At 41.5% G+C, this 26,665-nt stretch overlaps 1 protein-coding gene across 4 annotated transcripts in view; it reads left to right on the plus strand.

Moving 5' to 3' along the window:
* The window catches only part of NADK2 (NAD kinase 2, mitochondrial), a 62,547-nt gene that overhangs the window by 17,139 nt on the left and 18,743 nt on the right, over positions 1–26,665 (plus strand). For 2 of the 4 annotated variants that reach the window (XM_030566551.1, XM_030566552.1), the window contains exons 2-6: positions 6,796–6,884; positions 7,841–7,929; positions 9,786–9,867; positions 22,981–23,064; positions 26,411–26,547. In XM_030566551.1, coding sequence (XP_030422411.1) covers positions 6,796–6,884; positions 7,841–7,929; positions 9,786–9,867; positions 22,981–23,064; positions 26,411–26,547 — 481 coding nt within the window. The remainder of the gene's footprint in view (positions 1–6,795; positions 6,885–7,840; positions 7,930–9,785; positions 9,868–22,980; positions 23,065–26,410; positions 26,548–26,665) is intronic. The other 2 variants (XM_030566553.1, XM_030566554.1) reach the window with 1 other exon arrangement.

Genomic DNA, 26,665 nt, shown 5'->3' on the forward strand with positions numbered 1-26,665 from the left:
CCGTCTGCTTAAAATGGTGTTAGTACAAATGAACAGAACTCTGACTGGAGAAATACAAACAGAACTAATGATACGGATTGCAAATTCCACATAGGCATAAAAAATAAGAATATTAAAAGTAAGGCCTGGAGACCTAAATACTGATCAGAAGAATCAGCAGAAAACTCATACGTTCATTTCTCTGACCAGCAAGGAATGAGCTGACCCAACAGACTTAATTGAATATTGTTTGCCGAAAATAATTAAAAAGGCTTTAAATAGAACCTGTATATTCTGCCTAAGGATTTCTAATATACCTGTCATCACTGCATAATCTAAATCAGTGGTCCTCAACCTTTTTCGTCTGCGCGCGCCAGATGAAAGATTGTGGTGGCGGTCGAGCATCTGCCGAAATTCGGCGGCATTTCAGCGGCGACACCTCTGGATGATGCCGCTTGTCGAATTTCGGCAGTATTTTGGTGGATGCTCGCCTGCCAGCCAGGACACAGGTGCATTTAGATGCCCCCATGGGTGCTATGGCGCCCACAGGCACTGCGTTGGGGACCCCTGATCTAAGTATTGTTAAGATATTTAGAATTCCTGTTCTGACAGGTCTGTCTAAAATGAGACCATTTATTACTTTAAAAGTTCTTACAGCAAGTAATGCAAGCGCTCAGAGAAGCATTAGTCAAAACCTCATTCACCAGACTGTTTTGTTGTTCTGGAAAAGGAATAAAAATTCTTGCGCTCTATTGGCACATCAAAATAATTAGTGTTTGAAATAGGCTCCTGTACCCAGCAATATTAAGAATTGCAATATAATGGAAACATATTTGATCTAGCAAGAACAGTGAGTAGAACTTTTCAGATGATACAGTACTATTTTCTTTTCTAAAAGTTTGTATTTTAGAGTAACACTGATTACAGGTAACTTTAGCCTGTCAGTATCTTTAACATTAACATTTTTATTTCTCTTCTGTTTAAAGAACTTCTATTTAAATCGCAATATATAGGCTCCATATACAGTAACTGCTTCTGTATTTGAATGGCTTACTTCTGTCACCAATTGCTTGATTTCCCTTTCTGTTAGGAAATAGGGCAGTTGACTTTAGTCAGCCTCTTTATTTTCCAGCTGTTAACTTTCCATCAGGATTTTTTTTCCTATGAGGTTATTCACATCCAGATGTGTCATCTTGTACTTCCTGTCAAGAGTCTTGCTTTCTGCTAATTATTAAAAATTTATTACTCATACAAAAACAACAAGAAAAAAATGTGTTCAGGCATCAGCCTCCTATGCTTCTCCAAAGGCAGGCATTATGATATCGTGAAGACTGTTACCCTGGATGATACATAAGCCTACTAATAGAGTACATATTTCCAACATGTCTTTTAATTCCCCCATCACCTCCTTAGCTTTCTGCACATTATCAAAAGAGTGGGAGCAAGTGATTTGCCCAAGTTCTTGAGAGGTTTAAGACAAAGCTGTGACTGGAATAGAAATCTCAAGTCTCCCAGTCTTGCTTTGTCTAAAAGCACATTTCTTCCTCAATATACTTAAATTGAGTAAGCACATTTGTGCTTGAAGTTTCCATTCACGCCTGTTATTTGACAATCCGAGTTTAGTATAGCACTATAGAGAGTACAGGAAAGAACAGATATATTACCAACCTTGATGTAAGCTGGCGTCTCTGTATCTCTCTTATGTAACTGGTGGGAAGCCAGTAGTTTGCACTCCTTGAATTTTCTTTTATATGGTGTGAGACAAAAAACCCTCCCTTGTGGAGGGAAAATTGCTTTCCCATGATTACTTATCAATCATGGAACATAATTAAATCATAGGTACCCCTTATTAATCACCAGTCTTGTTTATACCAGACTTCTATAAAGGCATTTTTTATCAGTTTGAGAGTTTTCCCCTAGACCTCTATATTCCCACAGACTTGGAGGTACCAGAAACAATGAAGTAGATCCCAGTACTTGATCACATGAAGTTCCTCAATACAGGTCACTCAGGATATGTCTACACAGGGATAAGACTCACAGCATGCCTATGATTGTCCTGCAGCAGCTAACTTGAGCTCCCGGGGGTTGGGCTCCAAGGCTAAAAATTACTGTGCAGACATTTGGGCTAGGGCTGGAGTCTGAGCTCTGGGACCCTCCATGTTAAACTCCATTTGCACCTCTTTTGTTGCAATATAAATACTAGTTATTCTGGTTAAGCTGTCTAATAATACCAGATGGGCAAAATATTCCTTTATTTTTCCTAATGACCTAAATTTAAGGTTTTCTTTTACATCAAAGTGTTTGAAATTACCAGCTCTGTAGAAGAGAGAGAATGGTGAACTCAGGTTTTAAATGACAAGACTTTCTCTGGGTTTGTAAAATAATTAAAATACATTTACAGAGCATTTTGGTTGTTTAAGTAGGCTGATGTGTGCTGAAGTTGCCTAGTAAAGAGCACATTTTTACGTGCTCCAGGCTTGAACCTATGTAATAGTCTTAAACTAATACTTTTTAAAAATTAAAGAATTTTCAGTGCAACACTATTCTTTGAGCTATACCTCTAAGATGATACAGAAAAGCTTAATACAAGGCAGTGGTACTTTTATATTAGTACTGTTGAGCTTGATCAAAGTTTTTGCGCTATTGTGCTACTGTTATGACTGTGCCAGTCTATAACATTTTTTCCTGTAATATGTGTGAAATTAATTTCCTCTAACACCAATTCCTATTTTTTAAAAAGCAATAGTGCTTATACTAACAAAATACATTTGAGAGAACTGTTGCCAAATATCTTCACCCAGTCCCTAACCTGCTCTCTATTGTATTAAGATACATAAATCAGTTGTAATGGGTACTTCAGCTTGCTTTTTGCAGCTTGAGGGCAGAAGTAGATCTGGCAGCTGGGAAATGGCCTGGCCCCTAAAGTTCTCTCCAGTTTAATCTGCCTTTGCAGGAACAGATTTCCCAGCTGAAGAGCTTTTCTAAGGGAATTTCCAGACTTATTTCAAATTACTGATTAACCATTTGGCTCAATGTGTTTGTCTGACTTCCAGTCGTGTCCCAGGGCTGCAATTGCCTTTTGGGAAGATTGTCCCCTCAGCTCTGCTTCCCCTCTGAGGCGTTTGCAACAGATGGAAAGCAGCAGGCTTCATGGAGAGAGCTGGTTTGGGAAAGCCAAAAACAAAAGGAAAAGTCTGTGTGTCCTGCTTCACTCTCAGTAGCATCTGGTTAGAGACCGCCAATGGCTCTGTGAGTGATGTGTTGTCCCCTCAACTACCTTAGCTCAGTCTGTGTGAGGTCACATCAGCTGCTTTCCCTTGAGCAGGAAAGGAGGTAGGACTGGAATAGCTGGTTTCATGGCAAGAAGCTCCCTGTCCCTTTGGGAACAGGGATGGAAGGGCAGTGTTCCAGATGGAAAATCATGGAATTCTCTGGAATCCACACTAGCAGTCAGTTCCCCGACTCCAGAGCTCAGCAGTCTTTACTTTCTCTTGGGTCATGGATGGAGGATACTGGACACAGCACAAACACTGCAAATGCAAGGGTGTTGTAAAGGGCTTTCGGGCTCAGCTCCCTTCCTCTTATACCACCTCTGTAACAGGTCTCCTAGGAGAAGCACAGACCCTTCTAGCCTACTGTAAATCCCATACAGTGGATGGTGGCAGAACCTCAGGAGAGTCCATTTTTGAACCCCAGTACCCTAAAGAGGCCCAGAAGGGGCCACTGTTGTGAAGAGAAGACAATAAGACCAGCTTCCTTTGGGGGCAGGGAAATCACTAACCACTTGAAATAGTTTTGGAGCAATATCTGAGCCTTATTTTGCTTCCCAGGATCATGAGGACAAACTCGCCAAGGAGATAGAAATAAAATCAGGTCTTGTTTCCCAGCTCACCTTCAGAGGGTCGCGTGGCAGATTAATGCAGATACAAAGGGAATTCTTTGTCCTTAGGGAAGGAAGGCCAGCTGTCCAAATCACAGCTAGGGGATCACGTAATTTTCTTTTTTAAAATGAAAAGTCTTATTCCTGTATTGGATCCCCTTCTGTTTATTTTATTTCATGTGAGTTTTATTGAGAATAATTTTTGTCTAATGTCTGAAGACACCTTTTCAGTGCCCTTTAGGATGTCTTGAAAAATCTTTAGATACTTAGCCTAGCTTCCTGTTTCTTTAGATCCTTTATTAAATTTATCTGTTAAACTGCATGGAGTAATTAGGCTGAGATTATGATGTAAATAGATCACAAGTGTACATATCACAATATTAGTTTCCGCTTGATTAATTTTTAGGCAGACAGGCAATTATTTAGAGTAATGCCACCAAATCACTGTTGGACACTTTTGCATTTATAAAATATTACACTCTGTAGTAACTGGCTGATTTAACTATGCAGTGGGTCTTCAGATGTGCTTTCATAGGGGAGGTAAGGAATATCATACCGTACGGTGAAGTGTATGTTGAGTTCTGTAGCCATCAGATGTGTAGGGAGACAGGGAATGACAGGCACCATATTGGGTCTTGACAGAAATTACTATTAATTTTTATTATAGTGCCTAGAGGCACCAGTCTGGATTTTGGGGTCCCATTGTGCTAGAGACTGTACAAACACACAGCAACAGGCCCTGCCACAAAGACCATGCAGTCTAAAGAAATAAGATAAAGGGTGAAGGGGAAAAATTGTGGTATAATCATTTTACAGTTGGAAAAACAGAGATACAGATGAACTGATTTGCCCAAGTGTGACGTTCCCCTAGTGTTATCTGGACCAGTGATCTGCTCGGTCACTTCAATTCTCAACTCTGGGAGCCAGCCATAACCTGCTCTGCTGTGAGAACTCCCACTCCCGGACTGTTCATGCACAGCCTCTAGCATGTAAACTGCTCCCAGCTACGTGAGTGAGCACTTTTGGCCAGCCTCTGCTTGGATTGTGCAACCGCATGACACTAGCCACTATCTCTGGTCCCAGACACAATCCTAGGAACCTCTGTCTTGCAGTGTCCAGTTATGCCCGCTGGATACTGAAAGCTTATATGAGTTTGTCAATTTAACAAAGAAATTGATATGTACCAGGCTTGTTATCCCAAGGGTAGTCTCTGATGTGCTTCAAAGCAAACACACTGCTTCAGGTAGAATAAACAAATTTATTAACTACAAAAATAAAAGCAAAATGCATTTTAAGCTGATCGTAACACTTTCAGTGCCTTTACAAACTTAGATGCTTCTCACCACAAGCTGGCTGGTTGCCCTTCAGCCAGGCTCTCTCCTGCTTCAGTCGCTTGGTGTTGGTGTCTGTAGATGTAGGTGGAAGACAGAGCATGGCAAACGTCGCTCCCTTTTATCATGTTCTTTCTTTTCTCTTGACTTTGCGCCCTCCCCCCCCCCCGAGTCAGGTGACCATTACCTCATTGTAATCCCAAACTCACCAAGGGAAGGGGGATGACTCATTTGAGAGTCCAACAGATCCTTTGTTGCTGCGGAGTCTAGTGTCCTTTGTTCCTGTGAGGCTGGGCTGGGTTTGTCCCATACATGTCCTGATGAGTTGTGAACTGCCCCTCTGCTCCTGGAGAGTTTTGCCTGGACTTGTTTTAAGCCATGAGGACACATTTTCAGCCTCATAACTATATACATGAAATTACAACCTATAACAACAATGCTCAGTGCATCATGAGTCTTCTGAAGACACTTGACATGACAAACTTTGCATTGGATGCCACACAATCATAAGGATGAACATGGGGGTGCAGGGTGTTCCCCCGAGGTACAGAGCGTCACACCAAGATCACATGGGAAGTCTGTGACAGAGCTGGGAATTGAACTAGATGTCTTGAATCCTCGTTCATCACAAGACCACCCAGGCTTGCAGCTGGGGGAAGAGACCTGTAAACCTCCCCCGTTGGACTTTATCCCCTGAGCCCTGAACCAACCAAACTGAACTCCACCATGTGAGGGTCATCCTATCCCCATTACCCGGCCTGCTTATTTATACCCACGACTGTCTGTAACTTTCTGTATGAGTGATGTACCCTCACTGCTTCCTGACTGTATCTTGATCTCACCTACCGTACACCCCGCATTGGGGACATTACAGACTGTATATGCTATATGCTGTCCAATACCAAAATACTAGTGTCCCCCTATACTCTGTACATTACTCTGATGACCAATAACTGATGTTTCAAACTCTCTGTACCATCTATTTTTAAACATTTTCTAATAAACTTTTAAGTCTATTAAATATCTGAACAGTTTTCAAAGCATACTGAAAATAGATGCTCCTTAATAAATCCCTTAGCTGCTTTTCAAAGAGAGAGTGATGCTAGAATAAACTGTTAACGATTTACTTTATCTTGTGTTTGGTACAGATTGTTTAGAAAATCTGCTATGGGTCCCAGGGACAAATTTCAAAAGCTGTTTGTTTTTTAAGACTACATTTTTATACAGGAGAGAATGTTGTTTATAACTCTGTTAGGCAACTTTGTTCTTATCTCAAATATAGCTTGAAGAATATTTATCTCCTTTTCGCTAGCTATGCCAAAAATAATATAATTATCAGCTGTATAGAACAGGATTGTTTCAGAGTTTTTTTTCTTGTATTTTGCCCTTTCCACCTGTTCTGCAGACAGGTTTTATAGCACAATATTCATTTGAACTCTTCTCTGATTTAACTGATAATCATAATCCTAATTCTCAAATGCATTCTGGTTTGTTAGTCTTAAATTAGTACTTTAAATCATCATGTGTTTGTTCTCTGTTTACTTTATCTAATAGCATTCTCTATAATGATTGGCTGCTTCAAAGTCACTTTGTCTTCTACAGCTTGCATTGAAGGGATCTAACTATGGTGGACTACTGGAGCGACATTATATTCATACAAAAAATGTGGAGCATGTTGTAGACAGTTTACGGTAAGAGCATACAGATTAGTGATGGTCTGGAGAAGTTTGGTTTGTGACAGACTAAAATCATTTTTCACTAAATTTATCTGGGGTGACCAAATGTCCCTGAAGTCTGGGAATGTCTGATTTCAAGGTCTATACTGGATTATTTTACAAGAACTCGCATCCTATATCACAAATCTTTGCTCACTCAAGCTGTTTGCACTGGTGATGTTGACTGGCTGGCTGCCTTGTCACATTGGTTTCAAAGATCATTCCTACCAGGTCTGTAGCATGTTGTCCTCTTCCTGCTGTACCCATGAGATCTGTTACTTTAGATTCTTAATGTGATCTATTACTCCATATGGAGTAATTAGACTGAGATTATGATGTAAATAGATCACAGGTGTACAGTGCATAGTGCAGCCTGATCACTGGACCTGTAAAATAAATAAGATAATAACACTTTAAATGTACAGTACATTGGTTGATCAGAAGTCAAATTGTAGTAAATGCAGATAATCCCTTTTAAAAATAAAGACTGAAGTGCGGGTTTTTAAAGGGAGAGTTTTAATAAAGAAGGCCGTGATTTCTGGTTAGACCAAGTGTATCTAGTGCATGACGTTTCGGGCTAGAGCAAACAAATGACATAAATGTTAGTGATTGTGTACAACAGTGGAACAACTTAGAGAAATACCTTTCACAAAACTGATTTAATTAAAATGTTGTGTACCTAGCCTTTCATACACAAGGCATTTTAAGTCTTTTAACTATTTTATACTTACTCCCACCAGGATAATAGCTAACTCATTATATTAACTGTGTGGTACTAGTTCATATTATGTAGACCATGTCAGAGTACATTGTCCAACAATATTCATAAACTAAATATAATTTTAACTTAAAAAACTGCACTTCCTGTTCCCCTGAAAGCTTGAATTAGTATGCTGTGTGGTTCCTTGTCAAACTATCTGTGTATCTCTTAGGAATGAGCAGATCGAGGTCCGTCTTGTTAAACGCCGAGAATATGATGAAGACACAGTTCGATGGGCAGATGCTGTTATATCAGCTGGAGGTATTAACTTGTGCCTGGGGAAAGGTGTCTTGGATTTAAGTAAATTTTAATACATGTGTTTGAAGTAGTATGGAGAATTAAAATGCTTCACTCATAAGAAAGTATACCCTTTTATATTGAAAGTATATCTGCTATAATTAATTTGGCAAAAGTAAATCCGGGCGTAATTAAATGGCTTGGCCCACTTACCCTCTTTTCCCTCTTGCTTTAATTTTAGATTTTTAGGAAGTGAACACAAATACTTAGTGGCTTTGGAGAAGTTTGTGTGATACAGCATGAAATATGTAAATTGTAGAATTGAATAAATGCTCAACTTGTATAAAAAGCAAACAGTATGCTCTGCTAGAGACTCTGTCATGCTTAGGTGTCTGTGGTAATAAAGATGAGCAATTTATTTTTCTCCCACTGCTTTTGCTTTCCCCCTAAACCAAATCTCTTGCTCACGCTCACATTCATCCAGTTAGCTTGATCACTGAACTAAAATAGTCGCCAGAAGACTAAACCCACTAATTCAGAGACTGATCATAAAGAAGGGGGTCCCAGTGCAAAACATATACCCTGTCAACTATTGGGATTCTTTCTAGGTAGTTGTCCCTAGATGCTTCTTATGGGTTTCATCTTTAGTATTAGCCTTTGGATAGTAGGTATTTGACAAATTTGAAGGCCTCCAAAACCCCGCTCCTCCAAGCTGGGAAGAACAGTGTCTCTTCTTCATCCATGCAGAATTTCTTTGCTGCTGCAAGGGGGCTCTGGTCTCTGCTGCTCTACCTCTTTCCTGGTTGCTGCTTTTGAGGGAATGTCTATTACTTTTTCTCCTTCTGTTAGCCTCTGACTTTTGGTGGTCCTCCCTAGTGATAGCTCCACTACCCACTTGTGCTGCTGCTTATTGCTTTCTAAAGTAGCAACAGAGAAATTGACCTGATTCTTATCAGTTTCAAAGCTGCATACACAGTTCTGCGTAGCAGCAGTGAAAACTGATGGAATTCTGTTTTTTACTTTGTTGGAAAAACTATAATTATCAGGAAAGATACTAGAGCTGTTTGCAGTGTATTCTTGGGTCTATATTCACACTTGCTCATGTTTGGAAGATCCTCTTTACAAACATGAGGGCTAGAAATTTAATATGTATTTTCAAATGAGAGCTTAAAATTTGAAGAAGTTGATGGTACATACTTTAGGAAAGATTCCTACTTGACCTGAGTGGTGGATTTTTAAAGCCCTGTTATTAGGGAAACATCTAAGACGTCTGCTGGATAATAAACAACTGGAAGCCATAATTTAATAAGAGAACATCATGTACAGTTGAAGCAGAACTAAAACTCAGATACTATTTCTGAAGTGCATGATAGGTGTTAGGAATTGTATTACAGATGTACCTTATTTCCCTCTCATATTGGTTGTAGTTCTGATAAATAATTAACAGCTTCCTTTTCTTAGAAAAGGTAGCCTAGAAGTTTGGCTTTTCTTAAATTCCAGTTTTTGTTAACATATAAAAACCTCCACAGATGCTGATCTAAGATTTGCCAATGCAAAATATGTTTTCCAAGCATCAGATAAGTCGTGCTTTCAGTGCTTCTCCATTGTGCTGCTTATAAACCTTGGATTTTCACTGCAATTCTGAATTCATTTAATATCTTGGCAATACCCAACATTCAGTTTGAAGGCCAGACAAATGTTTTCAGTGCAGAATAACAATTTGTTTTGTTTTTGTGCAACCTATTTAACCTACTGCCTGTATAAAAACATTAAAAATACGATTGCAATGTTAATGTCTGTATATGACACTCAGTTTAGTTTGGAATACTTGAATTCTTAAGTAAAAGTAATCAGCTGTTCTTTATGCTGTTTTTCTTTAGGTGATGGCACAATGTTGCTGGCAGCTAGTAAAGTCTTTGACAGATTTAAACCAGTTATTGGAGTAAATACTGATCCAGAAAGGTAAGAACAACACATTTGGGAAAGCACTCTCTCTGCTTAACGTAAACCACAGTACTGTACATACTACCTAGAGTACAATTATTACACAGTGTGCAATTTTAGTTATCAGACTAAACTGCTGCCATTATTAAGGTGAACAATATTATCAAGCAGATGTGTTTTTACTTATAGCTATAGTCAGTAGCTCTTTCCATTCATGTTCATGTGAGTCTAATCATCATTTGAATCCCATGCTGGCTCCAAAGCAAAAAACAAGTATACACTTGATGAATGGAGATTAACTACTGTTGTGTCAAGGTGAGAATATTTCTTGCTTCGTGAAAGTCTCCTGACTGCTGTTGGGCTTTTCCTAGGCTAGAATTCTTGGTCTTTTTGCAATGCAAATTAATTGACAGGTGACTCAAGCTAATAGAATTGTACATGATTTAAACGCTCCACAGATGCTTTTCCAGAGGTCACAAGTTTGTTCCCAGCCATGGAACCAGGAACAAATATTTGTCCATGAACAAATATTTACAGTGTCTAGATTTACACGTGCAATCATGTAAACTCAAGTTAACTACTGCTGGGGAATTCTGTCGTTTTTTTAAAAATAATAATAATAATAATAAAATTCTGTGCACAATATTTTAAAATTCTGCACATTTTATTTGTCAAAATAACACCATATAGTCATGCCATTTTCAATTATTTTGGTAATTTATTTCAAAATAGCTGTCAGCAAGTATGTCTGTAGCAATAAATACGACCAAAAAGATTCGGGAAATGTTTTTTGACAAATAAGTTCCTTACTAGACACATTAATACAGAACTTTGAGTAGTAATTCATTTAAACTACGATAAAGAAATGTATTTCCCATACCCCTCAGAAGCAGTGCAAAGGCTTCTGGAGATCAGAGGTAATGGAGGACCTGAGGGAGAGGCAAGTAATTGCTGGGAAGGAGCCTGGGAGTGAACCTGGAGGGTTGTTGGGTGTCAGTGGGAGAAGTATGGAACAGGTTTTTGTTTTTGTTTTGGGGGGAGTGAGAGGGAGGGATTGTTAGGGACTTGGGGAGCCTCCCTCATGCAGTCAGACACATTTGTCCCTGCGTGTCCCTGCACCCCCACTCAGCCACCCTCCACCCCTATCCTCATGTGGCCCTGCAAACCCCCCCCTCCCCTCAGCCCCTGGTTCAGTGCTGTCACCCCACTAACTCCTGTGACTCGTGTCAGCAGCCCCATGTGCCCCATTCAGTCTATCCCTCCCATATCCTGTGCCTCCTCACTTGGCCCTTGCTGTGAGGAAAGCAGCTTCTCCTTCTCCACAGCTGACTGCTCTGACCCTGAGCCAGCTACCCTCTCTTCTGGCACCACAGCAGCCTGTGGTGGGCAAAAGGTGTAATTGCAGTGCATCTCCAGCAGAATGTATTTTCTAGGGGCGGGGGGGAGCGGGGACAGACACATGAATTCTGCACATGTGCAGTGGTGCAGAATTCCCCCAGGAGTAAATTAACTGCAGGACCAGGCCAACATCTCTAGGCTAGACAAGGCCATATGGAGTTAAAGTTGAAGACCAAGATCTTCAAAAACAGGAGTCTAAAGTTAGGCATTTAAATCCGTGTTTAAACACTTGTCTGATTTTTTTCAAAAATGCCAAGCACCCAACAGTTCCTGTTAAAAAATCAGGCAGGTGCTTAAACATAGTTTTCCTTAGAATGACTGTGCACATCTGCATTCCTCTGCAGATGTGTGTGCATCCAATGCACTCAAGTTGGAGACTTTTGCCAGCAGTACAATTAAGGTTGACTGTGTCTCAGTTCTCTTTCTGCCCTCAGGTGAGGGCATAAGGGATGTGTGTCTGCCACCTGCCTCTCAGCGCCTTCCTATGCCTGTGATGAGAGGTGGAACCCCTGTAGCATTTGCTTCAGTTAACTAGTGTCTCTAAAGCTTTTAGTATATAGTTAGTGGTTATTGGTATAGTTAGTTAGAGAGTTGCAGTTTTAGTAGCTAGCCTGGAGGACTTCAGTGTGGGGAAAAAATTCCCAGGTTTTAAGCTCTATGCTATATGCAGGGCTGTCTTCCTTATCACAGGTAAGCGGAATTGCTGCTTGATTTGTCTTGGAGAGGGCCATATGAGAGACAGATGCTCTATTGTACCTCCTAAACACCACAACCGAAAAATAGAGGGTTCACCTCATGTCAGAGGTGATGTGTCCGGTATTAGAAATTAGAATTGAGCTCTTATTGTGAGACAGGGGACTTAGAATCAAACAGAAGTGCCCCTCCAGCTCCTTCTGATTCAAAATGCCAGTCTAGTGACTAATGTCACGCTTCATCTTTCCTGTCAGCTTCCTCAAAACTATGCAGGCATTCTGATGCTGATGAGCTTGAAGTCTAATTGGTTGGAGAGATGACCTGGCACCCTTGGCTCCATCTGTTAGTCATCTCTCCAACCAATTATGCTGGCTCCGATCATTTTTGTCTGCGTTCCCTTCACCCCAACCCTTACTTCCTTTGGACCTTGATGTGTGTCTATACTTGGGTCATGTAGAACATCAAGGGGAACTGCTCCTCCATACTCTGAGGAAGTTTGTTGTTTCTTCCAACTCTGAAAGAGGAGCCTGTCACACCTTCAAGGTTGTTTAGAGCATCTTACAGGTCTTTTACCACTACAAGACACCAAGATCAGCGCAGATCTTCCTATAAGGAAATCCTAGCATGGAGTCTCCCACTGTGGATGGCTTAGCTCATGCAGTATCCTCCAGGACTTACTGGTCTTGGGCTTCTCCAAGAGATTGTAGACCTCCATCACAGTCACACTAGGAGGAAGTCTCCTACTTCCTCACTGAGGGAAACTTCTGCTTGGTATCCTGCTACTATCCTTCAGTCCACTGAGCTGGACCTGTGGAGGAGGAGGAGGAATTAATGGAGGAGACGTTGATCTTCCTCCCCATGTTTCTCCATCTTCACCATATAAGGCAATCACTTTAGAGTCCTGCCCTCCTCCCACCCCATCTCTTCCTGGAGGACTTCAAAGTCTTTTGGGACCTCATGAAGAAGGTGGCCTCTTTTTCAGGGATGCAGGCAGAACCTGTGCAAGAGAATCCACATACTGTCCTAGATATTTTACAGTCTCCTGCACCAGGAAGAGTTGTCCCATCACTGAAACCTTACTACAGCTAGTGAAAACTCTCTGGCAGACTCTGGCCTTTATACCTCCTTTGGCGAAGCAAGTGAACAGATGATACAAAGTCCCTCCTGATTTTGACTGTTTATTTATTCATCCAGTTGATGATTCTTTGGTGATCACAGCTGCTAATGACTATTCCAGTCAATCTCATCCTAAGGTTGCTCCCAAAAATAAGGAAATTAAGAAGCTGGAGTAATACATACAAATGGTTTATTCCACCATCATTCTTCAAATGAAACTTACTAACTTTTGGGCTCTTTTGTAAAAATATTACTTTATTAATTACTTTGCAATTTCCAAATTTGCTGACAGGTTGCCAGAGAATATAAAGAATAGTTTCTAGCTCTGATTTCTGAGGAGCATCTCATGGCTTGTACATCCCTTTAGGCAGCCATGCCACTGATAACAGTTTTGTGTTCTGTAGCCACTGCAGTTATCATGCAGCATTCTTCCTGGCTGTGGCTTTCCAGGGGAGCTTCAGAACACAATAGAGGACTTACCTTTGGAGGGTTCTGTACTTTTTCTGCTGAATCAGATGACGCTGTGTGCACACTGAAGGACTCCTGCATAATACTTTGAGTTTATAATCCGGTTACAAAGAGGAAACTGTTTAGGCCCTAGTCTTACTCCAAACCCTATTTCCAACAGAAGTCACAATATGCCTCTAAGAGGGAGTCAAGATCTCTTTGTCTCCAGCCATCTTCATCGGAAGGAGGCCCTTCTTACCAGACAGTTTCATCTTCTAAGCATCAGGGGATAGCCATGTTAGTCTGTATCCACAAAACAAGAAAATGCATCTGAAGAAGTGAGGTTTTTTACCCACAAAAGCTTATGCCCAAATAAATCAGTTAGTCTTTAAGGTGCCACTGGACTCCTTGTTATCTTCCAAGCAGTCATTTTGACGACTTAGTCAAGGACAACACACCAACTCTATTTGCTCCCTTTGGTTCATGCCTGCCCTTCTTTCACTGTGCTTGGGAAAGCATGATGTCAGATAAGTGGGTGCTCAGTACAGTGAAGGAGGGATCTATTATCCAATTTACCTCCCTCCCTTTCTCCACTCCCCCCCCCCATCCCTTTTCAGGGACACTTCTCACGAGACTGTATTACTTCAAGAACTAGAATCTGTTCTTGAATTGGGAGTGGTAGAAGTTCCTCACCAACAGAGAGGAAAAGGCTTCTATTCCTGGTACATGTGCACAATCACTTGAAGGAGAAAAAAACATTATTTGCCTGTACAGTAACTATTCTTCAAGAGCTGTTGTGCACATATACATTCCATGATCCTCTCACCTACTTTGGACATTACATACAGCGGTGTGAAGGAACAGAGAGGGAGGTGGCAGCCATTCCCCTTTTATGCCCTCGCCTGATAGTCCAGTGGTACTGTTGGCAAAAGTCTCCAACTCAAATGCATTGGGCACACTTATACCTGTAGTGGAATCTGTTTGTGCACAATGCATCTTGAAGAACAACAGTTACTCTACAGGTAAGTAATGGTTTTATTTAGGATCTTAATTTATATCCTAATTTTTAAAATCTTGGTCTCTGTCTCTTGTAAATCATATAGAGTAATCTGGAATATAAATTTGCATCTCTCAGCCACCAACGCACTATTGTTAACCCAGTCTTATGAATGAATGTTGGATGCGTCAATTTATCCACTTCTCTACCTATGTGGACCATTTCCCTTGCTTTCAGCTAGCATGGGAACAAAGTACAGATGGGTATTGGAGGTCAGAAGGTTGAGTTACTCCATCCATTTTTACATCTCTCCCATCTCTTTTCAGGGACTCCTCTCACAAGCACTTGCTGAGAGAGGAGATTGATTCCCTGCTATGTTTAGGAGCCATAGAACCAGTTCCTGCTCAGCACAGGTGGACCAAATACTTTCTGGAACCCCCCCCCACCCTCCCCTCCCCCCCCCCCGAAAAAAAAAAGAGGGGATGGAGACCTGTTTTAGATCTAAGACTTTTAAACAACTTTGTGAAAGCATAGGACTTTGGGATGTCTCTTGTAGGAATAATTCAATCATTGGGTCCAGGGGATTGGTTTTTCGGACCTTGATCTTCAGGATGCATATTTTCACATTGCAATTCACTCATCTCACAAGAGATTCCTTTGCTTTCTGGTCAGCCAGGACCACTTCCAATATTGGATACTCCTTGTCAGACTTTCCTCTGCTCTGAAAGTATTCTCAAAGGTTCTGGCAGCAGGCTATCAAGGGGAGAGGGATAGCTCAGTGGTTTGAGCATTGGCCTGCTAATCCCAGGCTTGTGAGTTCAGTCCTTGAGGTGGCCGTTTAGGCATCTGGGGCAAAAATCTGTCTAGGGATTGGTCCGTCTTTATAGACTCATAGACTCTAGGACTGGAAGGGACCTCGAGAGGTCATCGAGTCCAGTCCCCTGCCCTCATGGCAGGACCAAATACTGTCTAGACCATCCCTAATAGACATTTATCTAACCTACTCTTAAATATCTCCAGAGATGGAGATTCCACAACCTCCCTAGGCAATCTATTCCAGTGTTTAACTACCCTGACAGTTAGGAACTTTTTCCTAATGTCCAACCTAAATCTCCCTTGCTGCAGTTTAAGCCCATTGCTTCTTGTTCTATCATTGGAGGCTAAGGTGAACAAGTTTTCTCCCTCCTCCTGATGACACCCTTTTAGATACCTGAAAACTGCTATCATGTCCCCTCTCAGTCTTCTCTTTTCCAAACTAAATAAACCCATTTCCTTCAGCATTCCTTCATAGGTCATGTTCTCAAGACCTTTAATCATTCTTGTTGCTCTTCTCTGGACCCTGTCCAATTTCTCCACATCTTTCTTGAAATGCGGTGCCCAGAACTGGACACAATACTCCAGTTGAGGCCTAACCAGCGCAGAGTAAAGCGGAAGAATGACTTCTCGTGTCTTGTTTACAACACACCTGTTAATGCATCCCAGAATCACGTTTGCTTTTTTTGCAACAGTATCACACTGTTGACTCATATTAAGCTTGTGGTCTACTATGACCCCTAGATCTCTTTCTGCCATACTCCTTCCTAGGCAGTCTCTTCCCATTCTGTATGTGTGAAACTGATTGTTCCTTCCTAGGTGGAGCACTTTGCATTTATCTTTATTGAACTTCATCCTTTTTACCTCTGACCATTTCTCCAATTTGTCCAGATCATTTTGAATTTTGACCCTGTCCTCCAAAGCAGTTGCAATCCCTCCCAGTTTGGTATCGTCCGCAAACTTAATAAGCGTACTTTCTATGCCAACATCTAAATCGTTGATGAAGATATTGAACAGAACCGGTCCCAAAACAGACCCCTGCGGAACCCCACTTGTTATACCTTTCCAGCAGGATTGGGAGCCATTAACAACTACTCTCTGAGTACGGTTATCCAGCCAGTTATGCACCCACCTTATAGTAGCCCCATCTAAATTGTACTTTCCTAGTTTATCTATAAGAATATCATGCGAGACTGTATCAAATGCCTTACTAAAGTCTAGGTATATCACATCCACCGCTTCTCCCTTATCCACAAGGCTCGTTATCCTATCAAAGAACGCATCCTTTGAGCAGGGATTGGACTAGATGACCTTCTGAGGTCCCTTCTAACCCTGATATTCTATGATTCTATTCTATGACCAGTTTTACAAGGTTCTTTTTGCCATAAAGATAGCCTCAGCCTTTTTCCTCGGGCTCAGTCTCCAGCTCATCATCAAAAAGTCCATGCTGATCCCTGTATATGTCTTAGGGGCATCCTTAGATGCAGTGCCAGCAAGATTTTACATACCCCCCCAGAAAGACTCATGACTATTATACCTCATTGCAAAGATTCAGATAAGCCAGCTGACGTTCGCAAGTAATTGTCTCCAACTCTTGGGACATATGGGAGCTTGTACTATTGTAACAGATCATGCAAGGTTACACCATTGCTGCTTCCAGGGGTGGTTCTGAACAGTTTATGCATGGAACAAACAGAGTCTGGGCAGAATGATATCAATCCCTCATCAAGTATGAGACTTCCTCACTTGATGGAAGGATCCTCATAACATCTGTGTGGGTGTCTCCTTTATCCAACAATTACCATACTGACAGATGCATCTTTGGGAGGAGGGCACAGCTAAGGACACATACCATTCAGGGCAGATGGTCTACTCAAAAAGTGCATTTGTACATCAACCTGGAGCTGAGGGCAGCTTGGACTGCCTGTATTCACTTTCTCCCAGTTATCAGAGACAAATCTACTGAGATCATGCAGATAACATAGTTTGCATGTTTTACATCAATCAACAAGGGGGAGTGAGATCCTAGTCTCTTTGTGCCAAAGCAATAAAGCTATGGAACTGGTGTATAGTCACATCCTCATTATGGTGATGTATCTTCCAAGCATACAAAACAACACAGTAGATGCTCTCAGCAGACATGTTTCCCAAGATTACAAATGAGAGTTGGATTCTTGAACTCACAATCACACCTTTCTGGCTTTGGTGTTTCTAGAGCTGAGCCTTTTTTCCACTGCCACCAACAGGAAGTTGAGATAGATTTGTTCAAGAGGGAGTCTTGGCCTTCATTCACTGGGAAAAACTTTCCTCGTTCCACGGATGAGGAACCTTCTGTATGCGTTTTCCCCAATGCATCTAATATTAAAAGTGGTGAACAAAATCAAGCAAGACAAGGTCATACTAATGGTTCCAACGTGCCCAAGACTGTTTTGGTATCCTTACCTCTTTTGCTGGCCTTTTGTCGAGTAGTGTGTCTTCCGCCCATTCCTCATCTCTTTCAAGATGCTGGTCAGACCTTCCACCCCAATTTAGGAATTCTTCAGGGCTTGGTTACTCCATGGTTTGTAGGAATAGAAACTTCCTGTTCCACAGAGGTACAACCAGTGTTGTTAAACAGTAGGAAAGGATCCATGTGAAATATTTAGCTCCAAAAGCGGAAGAGATTGAACCATTGGTGTGACCAGCACTGACTTTCCTCCATTCATTCTTCCCTCTTGGCTTTTCTTGACCACCTTCTGAAATTGAAAGTCAGGATTATCTGAGTTTTATCAGAGTCCACTTGGTGGGAATGAAAAGCTGTTATAGCCCAGTTGAGGGTTTTTCTGTGTTCATTCATCCCATGACATTGAGGTTTATCAAGAGATTGAAGAAATATTTCCCTCAGATTAAAGAATCCATTCCTGTATAGGATCTAAACTTGGTACTTCAGGTGTCCTATGAGACTTCCTTTGAACGAATAGCTCGTTGTTACCTCCTTAACCTTTCCACAAATATAGTCACCAAAAAGGCCATCACCTCTGCCCAAAGAGTCAGGGAATGGGGGTGTAATGGTGCGCGCACCCCTCTCCATTTACAGTATTTTTCAAGTCTGGGGTTTTGTTACATCCACATTATAAATTCTTTCTTAAGGTGTTCTCTGAATTTCATATCAGCCTGGTCATCTATCTCCTAGTCATTTTTCTGAAACCCCATTAGACCAGGGAGGACATTGGAAGGGAGTTAGCCTTCTGTCTGGACAGAACCAAACTGTTTTGGAAATCTCCCATCCTGTTTGTATCAATTGTTGACAGAGCCAAAGGGACCACGGTTTCCCCTCAGAGACGCTTCAGGTGGATTTCTGAATGCATTATTTCTCGTTATGAATCTGCTGATATACAATCTCCTCCTGGAGTAGATAGCCTATTCCACAAAATCTCTCTCTCTGCCATTACTCAAACATGTTCCTATTATGGAGATTTGCAAGGCTGCAACTTGGACTTGGATACACACCTTCGCCAATCATTACATGGTGGTCCATTCTTCTAGATCGGATACTGCCTTTGGAAATACAGTCTTGTCTTTGATCTTGGACTCGGTTCCGAAGCTCCCACCTCTGGCTCGGGGTACTGCTCGGTAGTCATGTGAAGTTAAGCCCTCAAAGGGCAGTACTCAAAGAAGGGGCATTTACTTACCTAAGTCGTTAATTGGAGTTCTTCGAGATGTGTGTCCCTATGGATGCTTCACCACCAGTGCTCCTTCCCCTCTATTCTGGAGTTTCCTCTAGGGACTTTGCAATGGAGAAGGAACTGAGGGTGGTTCGTCTGCACAGCCGTATATCGCCTCAGTGCCGGCCGTGAGGATGTGTACAGCAAGCACATGCATGGGCCGAAAGGGCACTGCTACCAAAAATCTCCAGTCAGAATTGCATGGGTGCATGCGCATCTGAAATAAAGCACCTAGAGGGGTACACATCTCAAAGAATTCCAGTTATTGCACAAGGTGAGTTAACCTCTTATTCTGTGGTCCATTTAGAAGTGTGCATATGCCAAACAATGAAACTGATGAGGTTACCTGCTATAGTGTACAAACAGAACTGGAGATCTGTTCAGGTCCCAGAAAGAAAGAAGAGGTTAAAAAGCTTTGTTTGGTCTGCTATCAACAGGCTCCCAGAAAGTACCTGCCCAGTTAGTAGTGTTATTAGTATGTTATACATCAGGGGTAGCCAACTGGCGGCTCCAGAGCCACTTGCGCCTCTTCAGAAGATAATATGCAGCTCCTGCCAGCAGCCGACTCGGGGGGGAAAAAATGGTGGGTGCTCAGCACCCACTGGCAGCCTTATCAGCCCCCCTCTCCCTCCAGCCCCCCTGTGCCTCCTGCCTGCTGGCAGCCCTGCCCCACATCAGCACCTCCTGTTCCCTCCCCGTGCCTCCTGTCTGCCGCAATCAGCTGTTTGGCAGCCAGCAGGAGGCTCTGGGAAGGGGAGGAGTGAGGACGCAGCGCCCAGCCCCCGTGCCTCCACCAGCACCTCCTCTTCCCTCCTCTTGCCTCCTGCCCACCACGATCAGCTGTTTGTTTTGTGGCCAGCAGGAGGCTCTGGGAAGGGGAGGGGGTGGAATGGGGCAGGAAGAGGTGGGGTGGGGGTAGGGACTTGGTGAAAGGGGTGGAGTGGGAGGCGGGGCCTGGGGCAGAGCCCGGGGTCCAGCAACCCTTGGCCCATGCCTGTGTCTCCTTGAATAAAGCGCACAGTGACTAGCTAGTGTGGAAATTTTTAAACAAAATTTTTCTTACACCATCTAACAATGGAAGGCAAGTACAAATGGAAAGGAAAATACACAGATGACAACTGAGGATTCTAATGGAGAATAAGTACTTTTTCATTGAACGTAATGGTAAGACCATGTGTTGTCTTTGCCAGACATGTATCTCTCAGTTCAGATCTTCAAACTTGCAGCATCATTTCGCTTCTAGCCATGCATATATGGATCAAGAATTCCCACAAGGTTCTGAACTCCACACTTTAAAACTGAAAACTTTGAAAAAACAAACACATGTAGAAGCCCAGTTCTTCACCAGATTTACCAACCAATCGCAGACTGTAACATTAGCCTCCTATTATGTGGCTGGCACATAGCTCGTGCAAAAAAGCCCTACTCTGAAGGCGAGTTTATAAAAATGTGCCTCACTGATATGATTTTAATCCTGTCACCAGAGAATGAGAATCTACAAAAGAAAATTTTTGGCTTGGAGCTTTCCCGCGCCACTATAGAACGCAGATCTCGAATGTGAACAGCAGCATCAAATCATAACTGCACTTGCAACGTCAGCAGTGTGAGTATTTGAGCATCACTTTGGATGAGTCATGTGATGTACAGGATAAACCTCAGTTTTTGGTATTTGTCCAGACTCTGTCTGACCACTGTGTTGTAAGGGAAGAACTCCTCAATATCTTGCCACTAAAGGACGGAACTCATGAAAGAGATCTAAAGGAGGCATTGATGTTGTTAGTTGTGAAACACCATTTCTCTTTAGAGAAGCTCACTGACATTGCAATGGGTGGAGCTCCGTCCATGTGGGGATCTGTGAATGTATTAGTAGGGCTTTGTAAGTCCGAGAGCTTTCCCGAATTTTGGATATTTCACTATATTATTCATTGGGAGCAACTGGTGTCTTAAAATCTCAAATTTGATCACGTCATGAAACCTGTCTTGCTCATTGTGAATTTCATTTGCTCAAATGCGCTCGATCACAGACAATTTCAAAATCTGATCGAAGAACTGGATGAAGATGACTTTTCCCTACCAATTTGCCATTTCACTGCGCAGTTTGATGGCTCTCGAGAGGTAAAGTTATTTCCTGGTTTTTAGAGCTCCTGGAACCAGTAAAATTGTTTATGGAGGAGAGGCGCAGAATACATCCTGAGCTTACAGATCCTGGGCGGGTTTTAGATTTGGTATTTCTTGCAAACATGCTGCTGCATTTGGATAAACTAAACGTGGACTTACAAGGAAAATTCCAGTTGCTGTCTGATCTAGTGCAAAGCGTATTTGTGTTCATGAACAAACTGCAGATGTTTCATGGACAAATGCTTGAGGGAGAGCTGACGCACTTTCCTCCAATGTCACAACTTCAAGCCAGATCAAAAGAAGATGCAGCAGAACCCCTAAAACGGAGCACAACTAGATATACGAGCATGATTAAAGATCTTAACAGTTTTGAGGAAAGATTCCAAGATTTGCAGGGAAAAGACCTCAAATCAGATTTCTGATTGACCCTTGTAGTGATGAAACAAATTGTCGGAAGCCCCGTTTAGTCCTTGATGAAGCAACATCCCAGATGGAAATAATAGAACTTTTGGAAGATGTCAGATTGAAATCTGTTCAGAAGACAGAGGGGACCCTTACTTTCTGGAAATCTGTACCAAAGGATAAATACCCCAACTTCATAGGTGCAGCCCTAAAATGAATCTTGATGTTAGCCTCGATGTGTCTTTGTGAGTCTGTTTTTCTCAGCACTCAAACATGTGAAATCCATGCACTGATCCATTTTGACAGACAGCCAAGAGAATTGCTGCATGTGAGCACAACTGAATACAACCCAAGCTTCAAGGGAATTGTTGAAAGCAAAGATTGCCAGATGTCCCGCTAAGTAAAAGGTTAAGACAAATTGTTACTGTTTATTTATGCATTTATAATGTATAGTTAATATGCATACACAATCATATAATTTGATAATGTATATATTGATATATATACACACACACAATCATTATATATTACTGTAGCTCTTTGGCAATGTTCATTGGTGAATTCTGGCTCTTTCTGAGGCTCAAGTTGGCCACTCCTGTTATATATGTACTCATGTGGCCCCCTGTCAGCATAGTATCAGAATGCCTCACAAACAGTTTAATCTCAACAACCACTATGAGTAGGGAAACAGTCTTTCCATTTACAGAAACACAGATCAAGTGACTTGCCTATGGTCCTAGTAAGCTTGTGTAAGTAAATCCTTTTCCTCATTTCACATGAAATATTTGGTAGCCTAAGGCATTCTGCTCTTTTGCATCCTATTAGTCAGAGCTGCCATGTTAGGGGAAAAAAAAAAACTTTTAATATGCCAGTTCAGATTGAGGGCAGAGAGATACTGCTTAGCTGCCAGTTTTTTTAAAAATGTTTGAATATAGTACTGATTAAGAGTAGTCTGACAGCCCTGGAGACTGAAGTCTTGTAGTCACATAACAGGCAGTGCAAGTTTGCCCACACTTCATTGTGCTTTAGTCCTGTCCTTTAGGGATAACAGTGTAGGTCTGTCTCTGTGCTGTGTAATTGTTTGCTTCTTTGCAAGAGTTGCCAGCAAGGTTGCCTAGGTATATTAGTTGTGCTTTTGAATGTATACAGCTTGTCCATTGAGATGAGTCATATTTTGTTTTCACATAGGCTACCAAATAGCCATCTGATAACAGTAACTGCCAATAGCATCCTTGTCTGGATTTGACTCATCTACCTGCAGGTGAAGGGCTCTATACCCCATTGCTACTGAATAATACCTGACTTCCTAGTGACAGAAATCACAACCACAGGAAATGAAAATCAAACTTTGCTTTGATGTAGCTAGCAGAGCGTGCCCAAAAGGGTCCTATTCTCACTGATTTGATTGCCACTTCTATTGTTCTGTCGTCTTTTCACCTTTAGATCTGAGGGCCATTTGTGTTTACCTGTACGATATACACACTCCTTTCCAGAAGCATTACAGAAGTTTTATCGTGGTGAGTTCAGGTAGGATTCTATCATCTTTGATTTTACAAAATATATTTCCTGAGGAGAGCATGTGTAATGCTGGGCAGTTGTACAAACGAGAAGAAAATTAATAAAATAAGTGCATTAAATCATGAACTGAATTTTGAGGCTTAACATCTTGAAGGATGACCTGGAGCCTTTGTGGTTAAGACATTGAATTGGGGTTTGGGAGGCCTAGGTTCAGTTTCTAACTCTATCAAAAACTAATTATGTGCCCTTGGGCAAATGACGTAAACTCCCTATCTTGGTTCCCCATTTGTAAAATAATACTTCCCTCACAGGATTGTTGTGAAAATAAATTCATTAATGCTTGTGAGGCACTCAGTGCAGGGATAGAGCCATATTAGTGTCTAGAGGGATAGAAGGGTAACTAATTCTGACATTATACAAATTGCATAGTTAATCTCTGCTAATGTCAGGGTCTTGCAATTGTTAATAGAGTGGCTTAGGCACCAAGTAAAATGTGGGAAGCATTTTGGTGCTAATGCTTGTTAGCTATAGCTACTAGACATTTGTACAAGAACTGATGAGCAGGTAACTAGAACTAAGCATGATCTTAATGCAATTTATATTAGATGGCAAACTCTAACTGTGAAACAAACAATGCTGTGAAACAGGCTAAGAATTGTTCCTCTGTACATACCAAATTTGAAGCCTTTATTGAAAGGGACAAAATATTTGTGGAATTTTAATATACCCTAAAACATAATTTGTATATTAACATTTTTGCTCAAGAAATTGTACTAGTCATGAAAATAAATCTCATAACTGCAGTATACTAATGTAATGCCTAGAAGGGCCAGACATAGACCCTTTTTTGCTAGGAATCTTACATGTTAATATTTGGTGCATTTTATTTACTGTCGCAGGCAAATTCAGTTTGTAGTCCAATTATAACGTAAACTGGATTTATGGCATGGCAGAGTTGACACATGGCATCATGACTGAAACAAACCAATATGGTCAGTTTATCAAGACTAGGTATGAGTAACTAGATGATTCAATCTGCATGAGTAAATGGAGTATCACTTCAACATTAGTAGTTCCAGCTCTAGTAAGGAAGCTTTCTAAACTTTGCACTATTTAAAGTGGTTCAGTTCTATTGGTATTAATATTGGTGTCCTGGTGTGGATGGCCTTCATGCCTCTGCAACAATTGATCAGACCTGGTCACAGCAATGTTAGATGACATGGTGTTAAAAAGCCATTGTAGCTTGTAGACTTGTATGCTAGTGCTCTTTTGGTGTTAATACCTCTGGAACTAAACCTACTGTGATGAGGCTTTAGCCTCTCCACAGGTAAGATTCCAGCTTAGCTTTTGTTATAAGCCCAATTTTGCCCCCTCCTCCAGTCTAAAATCCTCCAAGTTGTTATACTAGGTCTTGTCTAAGAGAGAACTTTTCTATCAATTCTGAAGGAAATGGTACAAGGGATTCTTGAATTGTCACTCTAAAAATACAAACTGGAGTCCAGTATAGCTTTTAATATCGAAAAAGCTATTTTGGATCACTTCAGGAGGTGGCTTACTTTTTTTTTTTTTTTTTTTTAATTTTCTTTATCTGAGTCTTGTACCTGTCGGACTCATGGTAACTTAGACACACATCTTTACAAGTGGAATAGTGCCAGTAAGACTCCTGATCTCCCCACCTCCTCCCCACGCTTAGTCTGTCTCCTTACCCAGCCAGACCAGTTCCCCACCCGCTCCTTTAATCTCCTTGCTCAACTAGTCCCAGCCTCCCCTTCCCACATCCCTTTGGCTCCCAGTCCTAGTTTCTTTTCCTCAGTGCCCGTCCCACCAGACTTCATGACTCAATCAATTCCTTTCCCTCCTCTCCCGGTCTGGCTTCTGTCCTGTCTGCATTCGAATCAGGTGTCGTGCTGCCTAGCTATAATGGGGGCTGGGGGACAGACGACACAGAAGAGAGAGGCTCCTTGCTGTCCCTTCCAGTGTATGGCCCTGGCCCACAGCTACCTTTTAAACACCGGGAAAGACTGGCTTTATCTTTGTAGCCATGGGCTGGAGCAAGCATGTTCAGTCTGATCAAAGCTCAGAGCTGTGAGAGGTTCAAGTGCATTCAGTGAGGATGGAATCTTTGGGGATTTTAGGCGCTAAAGTATAACAAGTCTCCATGGAGCACGTGTGACTTATAGTTTGTCAGAAGCTTATAAGTTGGCCACATTTGCATGGATGTTCATGGGGACAGCAGAAGGCATAAAAGGATGCCACAGACAGAAAAGGATACCACATGACAAATTCAAAGTTCCTTCTCCAAAACCTGGGGGCACAAGAAGGTCTCAAAGGAAAGGTTACCAGAATTTTTTAGTGTGGGCAAAACATATTTTCCCCCATTCTCCCACTCAGAAACCTCTGAACAATTTTGGCTGGAAATTTCCCCAAAAATTCTACGCGAGGCAGACCGATGATTGGTTTACTAAAATTATAAGCAGGGTCTTTTAATGGGAAGTGTGGGGCAACCTTAATAGTGTGGTGCCACCAGCCCCACCTACAATAATAGAGTGGGATGATATAAAGGTTCCATTAGCATTCATACTTATGTGCTGTCTTGTATTTTTTCATGTATGGATTTAAAGTTGAGACTGCTCAACTTGTTTGAGGAACAAAATAAAACAGTAAAGGATTTTATTTCAATCTAGTCTTTTTTTTTTTAAGGCTAGCCTTAGAGCCTTCTGAGAGAGGGATGTTGTGATTTGATAAGCAAATTGTTTGCTGCAAATTGCCATACCTAATTCTCATCACCACCAAGTGGGTGGCACTGTGTTTCAATTATCTGTTTGTAACTGCTTCAGATATTCAGGCTTGCTGTTCAGAACTGGAGAAGAAACTGCTGTAGTTTATTCTAGATAAAATAGGAAAAGAGTGAGAAGGAATTGTTTCTTTTCTACTCTGGGGAGTAGACAGAATGTTGCAGCAATTTGGGGAGAAAAGGGAAGGACATGTAAGTCCCATTCTTCTTTGAGTGCTTGTCCCTGTGTGTGTTTCACTGTGGGTATGCCCAGACGCAGAGCATTTATCAATCAGCATTTAACAAAACAGAAGTGGATGTGAAATACATGTTTTTATCAGTTCTGTAATTAATTTGAATTATAATTGGTCGATTTGGTGGTGGAAGTTGGTAAGCTTTTCAAACTGACATGAATTTGGACCTCTCCTGCATTTAAAAAAAAATTGCTCTATTTAGTTACTTTTTGAGTATGATTCTATCAAATAAAATCATTGTATCCAGTGACTGAGTGAAATGAAGGCCTTATCTGATTAATGTTTTGACTGCTCCAACACTGGTACCAATCTCTTTTCCTTTTCTAAGGTGGCAGTGGCGGCAGCGAATCCGGATATATCTTGAAGGAACTGGTATTAACCCTACCCCTGTAGATTTGCATGAACAGCAGTTAAGCCAGGAGCAGCACAGCAGGGCCCACGTTAATGGAAGATTCCATGATCAAAGTAGGTTGAAGCTGGTATTATGAATATAATCAACAAAACTTAGCAGTACTCACTTGAATGGTCAGTTGGTTGTATAATAAAATAAGTCAAATACTTTCCTAATGGACTGTTTTTTCTA

This window comes from Gopherus evgoodei, chromosome 6 (genome assembly GCF_007399415.2).
Source record: "Gopherus evgoodei ecotype Sinaloan lineage chromosome 6, rGopEvg1_v1.p, whole genome shotgun sequence".
NCBI lineage: Eukaryota > Metazoa > Chordata > Testudines > Testudinidae > Gopherus > Gopherus evgoodei.